Below are 5,380 nucleotides of genomic sequence, written 5' to 3'. Positions count from 1 at the left end.
GATTCCTATCCTAGGAGCAGAAACTGAGCATGAGTCTGCATTGCTCAATCTGTCCATTCTCTGCACTGACTTCCATACTTGAGCTAAGAAGACGTCAGTGACTTTTGACTGCTGGTCATTCGTAGGCTGATTTTTGCCCTAGGACAAAGGACTGCTAAAATAATGTCCTTCATATCGCATTCATGTTATCATCTTCTGTCATCACCATCCCAATGCAGTGCATGTAAATAAAGCATTTCTCATGGAAAACACCTCATTCACAACTTGAACTGGCAGGGCATCTGAGGAGCTGAATACCCTTCTCTGTAGGAGGTGTAAAATCAATACCTGTCCCAGGATTTGAAGCCAGTTGTAGAAGCAACCAGAGACTCCACAGTGGATCCAAGACAAGGAAGAACATAGTTGATTAAATCAGAACAAATTGTCTTTCACAGCTGTCTCATGAAATAATTTGATGATGTGTTCATGTCCCTGTTTTAATTGGTGGCTATTTTTAGGAAATTCTTTTAATTCAAGAGCATATTTTTCCCTGGAGAAGCTTTAAAAAGGCACGACTAAGCTTCGAATTTCCCTTGATAATGATAATAGCATGGACAAATTGAAAGGCATGGTACAAAACACTCAAAATATAAAAGTCAAGGTCGTCATATGATAACATACCTGGTGTACTAAGAATGGATACAACAATATAACAAATAAAGCATGTAGTGAAGAACACCATAAACCTAATAGCTCGGTAATGCGCATCGAGAGATGGATTCCTGAGAGACTCTACGTTGTGTTCAATCCGTGTGGTGTGAAAGCAAAGGGATGAGATCAACAGGGTAGCTGAGATACAGATTATGCAAACAGCCAAAAAGAACTGCAGGCATACCACAGGGAAGATGCTCAGAAAACTGATCTTTATTTCAGAAGGTCTCATGGAGGTGTTTAGATGGAAGTCATCAGATGAACTGTTAACCTGTATCCTGTAGAACATCCAGGCAAAAGGGACACTGGAGGCAGAGGAAGTCAGCACAGATCCCAGAATCAACCAGGGTACCATTTTGGATATTTTCATTTTCACATGGATGAATAGTGGGTGGGAGTAGCTGGCAATCTTCACACAGTATAAAACAGAGAGCCAGGTTACGAACCAAAGACTGGAGAAGTCGAAGAGCATCATAAGAGCCATCGATGCATTTCCATAAGCAAGAGTACTTCTCCATTCCATGGATATTGCGTAAAAGAGGGTGTCCATAAAACACACACCAACCTAAAGTTAACAGAGAGTCAGAAAGCAAGCAATCAAAGTACCCAGATACAAATATACAGGAAATAGTTGCTAAACTATGCGAGTTCCCATCAGTCAACCATCGAGACCGCCCTTCATCATCTGGGATCTCTGGTGCATAATTTCTGTCACATTAGTGGTTGAAAAAAACCTCTGCTGGTAGATGACTAAAACCAGGCACAGGAAAAAACCACAACAGTATTTACAGATGTGAAACAGAAAAGGCGTGTCTAGATGGAAACTAGAAGGTAGCAGTGCGTGAGAAAAAGTGTGTTTGTGAAAGTGAAAGAAAGATGCTCTAAAATTAGGTAGTGGTCGGGAAAGCACTTTAATAAACACCCTCACACTCCTAAATCAATAAAAACAGTGCAATAGTGGTTTAACAAATAGCCACTAAAGATGAAAGGTCGACATGTTTCTGCAGACACCCGGAGTCTAGTGATCTCCTGCTGCTTCCTCGGGACCATTAATGCTACTGCTAGAGAAAATGATAAGAAATAACAAGAACCATATCACCTGAAAGTGTATGTATCAACATCCTCTCATCCTAGAGGTAAGGGAGAAAATATAGTATAAGGGTACAGAGTCATGATTGCATTTCGAAAATAACGTGCACTAAGCGTGCCATTATTATGTGCTAGACATAGGCTACTCTTGCCCAGCACTCAGACTAACTTAGTCACAAATCACCAATTTTAGCAAGTTTGTAAATTACGGTTCACTCACCCACTTGATGAGAAGGAACCACTCCACCTCACCTGGCTCAAGCTCAGGTAAATGGATGCACCGCACTAAAAATAAACAACAAATCAAGAGATGTGTCCACATCTGAATGTAATCCTAAACTAATCGATTTTAGCATGCTCCACATCAGGCATCACATTCCTACCAGCGCCGTGGAACAGCACCTGGTTAGTAAGCCACAGTTAATGAATGGTAGTTATGAGTTGATGACAGCGCTATCTAAGGTCATCACTGTTTTCAACAAGTATAAGCTTGCATCCGCACTTAACTATAATGCCAGAGTGTAGTGCAGACAATTTTGCATGTGAAGAGTAAAAACATCGCCTATCTCACTCGTACACATATTTGCCCGCCGTCTTACCTCTCCGTCGGTGCACCGGTCGTCCCTCTAAGCTCTATCGTAGGGAGGAACCGACTCGGTGCACCGGCGAGGCAGATAAACCTTTCTCGCTTCCGCATTCAGAGCGCACCAATGTCCGACGCCCCCTGCGCGTGATGACATCATGCGCCTACTCGCAGCTTCATGCGCTCTTGCTGTAGGGAAATGTAGTTCCCGAGTGCTCTCTGTCCCGAGACAGAGTATCCCGAGACGCCGCGCCAAATTAGCGTGTTTTTATTCGCTAGTTTATCTTGTGTCTAAAGTTAATTGCAGGGAACGGGTATTTATAATAAGTGCGCTGTGTGAACAATATTTTGTACGTTTGAAAAATCATGTTAATGATAGTTCAATGTAAAGGCGGAATTAAGCATTGACACTGCAAAGCCATTTGCATTATGGAAAATAAATATCCTTCTATCAAGTTCAAAGGAATCCATAGTCAAATAGCAAAAAAGCAAGTAGCGGGAAAGCAGTATGATCATCTCACTACTTGACAATTGGGCAGAAAATTACACAAAGAACACCAACCGTAATTTCATGGTGCCATCACTTTGTGTTAAAGCCACTCCTACGTACTATGTGGGTAATATTGTTACCCCATCAGATGTCATCTTCTGTATTCACAGAAGTGGGGGTGTGTCATTCCCGAAAGCTCTGTTCTATCAAGGGAATTAAGGTCCATTACGAAGACACCCCTACTGCCTAAAGGGACATCCACGGGATGGCATCATTCAGCCCACGTTCATCACTGCGAAGGCGGTAGACCCACTTTTGTTCCCCACATAGTACGTAGGAGTGGCTTTAACACAAAGTGATGGCACCATGAAATTACGGTTGGTGTTCTTTGTGTAATTTTCTGCCCAATTGTCAAGTAGTGAGATGATCATACTGCTTTCCCGCTACTTGCTTTTTTGCTATTTGACTATGGATTCCTTTGAACTTGATAGAAGGATATTTATTTTCCATAATGCAAATGGCTTTGCAGTGTCAATGCTTAATTCCGCCTTTACATTGAACTATCATTAACATGATTTTTCAAACGTACAAAATATTGTTCACACAGCGCACTTATTATAAATACCCGTTCCCTGCAATTAACTTTAGACACAAGATAAACTAGCGAATAAAAACACGCTAATTTGGCGCGGCGTCTCGGGATACTCTGTCTCGGGACAGAGAGCACTCGGGAACTACATTTCCCTACAGCAAGAGCGCATGAAGCTGCGAGTAGGCGCATGATGTCATCACGCGCAGGGGGCGTCGGACATTGGTGCGCTCTGAATGCGGAAGCGAGAAAGGTTTATCTGCCTCGCCGGTGCACCGAGTCGGTTCCTCCCTACGATAGAGCTTAGAGGGACGACCGGTGCACCGACGGAGAGGTAAGACGGCGGGCAAATATGTGTACGAGTGAGATAGGCGATGTTTTTACTCTTCACATGCAAAATTGTCTGCACTACACTCTGGCATTATAGTTAAGTGCGGATGCAAGCTTATACTTGTTGAAAACAGTGATGACCTTAGATAGCGCTGTCATCAACTCATAACTACCATTCATTAACTGTGGCTTACTAACCAGGTGCTGTTCCACGGCGCTGGTAGGAATGTGATGCCTGATGTGGAGCATGCTAAAATCGATTAGTTTAGGATTACATTCAGATGTGGACACATCTCTTGATTTGTTGTTTATTTTTAGTGCGGTGCATCCATTTACCTGAGCTTGAGCCAGGTGAGGTGGAGTGGTTCCTTCTCATCAAGTGGGTGAGTGAACCGTAATTTACAAACTTGCTAAAATTGGTGATTTGTGACTAAGTTAGTCTGAGTGCTGGGCAAGAGTAGCCTATGTCTAGCACATAATAATGGCACGCTTAGTGCACGTTATTTTCGAAATGCAATCATGACTCTGTACCCTTATACTATATTTTCTCCCTTACCTCTAGGATGAGAGGATGTTGATACATACACTTTCAGGTGATATGGTTCTTGTTATTTCTTATCATTTTCTCTAGCAGTAGCATTAATGGTCCCGAGGAAGCAGCAGGAGATCACTAGACTCCGGGTGTCTGCAGAAACATGTCGACCTTTCATCTTTAGTGGCTATTTGTTAAACCACTATTGCACTGTTTTTATTGATTTAGGAGTGTGAGGGTGTTTATTAAAGTGCTTTCCCGACCACTACCTAATTTTAGAGCATCTTTCTTTCACTTTCACAAACACACTTTTTCTCACGCACTGCTACCTTCTAGTTTCCATCTAGACACGCCTTTTCTGTTTCACATCTGTAAATACTGTTGTGGTTTTTTCCTGTGCCTGGTTTTAGTCATCTACCAGCAGAGGTTTTTTTCAACCACTAATGTGACAGAAATTATGCACCAGAGATCCCAGATGATGAAGGGCGGTCTCGATGGTTGACTGATGGGAACTCGCATAGTTTAGCAACTATTTCCTGTATATTTGTATCTGGGTACTTTGATTGCTTGCTTTCTGACTCTCTGTTAACTTTAGGTTGGTGTTACTTCGATACAGGGGGCTTAACAGTAGGGTCTATAAACTTTCCCCTGGGACCTTCTTTGTGTGTAATTTGTCCATAAAACACATCCACAGAAGAAATAATCTGGATATGGCAATGCTGGTGAGAATAATATCAGCAGAGTTGAGACGTCGCCTTTTTATCCAATCCATCCCATTCACGACTGCGATAAAAGCATTTAATGCAATCCCCATGATGCATACAATTTGTGGTATGATAGCATTGAACACAATGTCTAATGATAACATCTTTCACTGTTTGACTTTGCGAGTTTCTGGGATGATTGAGCTGAGTTGCCTTCTTGCCTTCTGTTGACATCTTACAACAGATCCCTGCTCTTTAAGTTTCACAGTAGAAGCACAGACCTGTAAGCAAATTAGAAATTTGCATTAGTTATGCATTAACACACTAAGCAGATTTGCTTAGGTCTTGCTTTGAATAGTTGAAAACAGCTTGC

The 5,380-nt window shown here is 42.1% G+C and overlaps 1 protein-coding gene across 1 annotated transcript; it reads right to left on the bottom strand.

Moving 5' to 3' along the window:
- Window positions 1-511: 511 nt before the first annotated feature.
- Window positions 512-5,117, bottom strand: LOC147709443 (taste receptor type 2 member 2-like). The gene is made up of 2 exons (XM_086925994.1): window positions 4,959-5,117; window positions 512-1,255 (listed from the first exon to the last, which is right to left on the bottom strand). The coding sequence occupies exons 1-2, from the start codon at window positions 5,115-5,117 to the stop codon at window positions 512-514; spliced, it is 903 nt and encodes a 300-aa protein (XP_086782120.1).
- Window positions 5,118-5,380: the final 263 nt, after the last annotated feature.

Source organism: Lissotriton vulgaris, chromosome 6 (genome assembly GCF_964263255.1).
Source record: "Lissotriton vulgaris chromosome 6, aLisVul1.2, whole genome shotgun sequence".
Lineage (NCBI taxonomy): Eukaryota > Metazoa > Chordata > Amphibia > Caudata > Salamandridae > Lissotriton > Lissotriton vulgaris.
The sequence above is the reverse complement of the archived record's forward strand: the minus strand, read 5'-3'. Positions and strand labels throughout refer to the sequence as shown.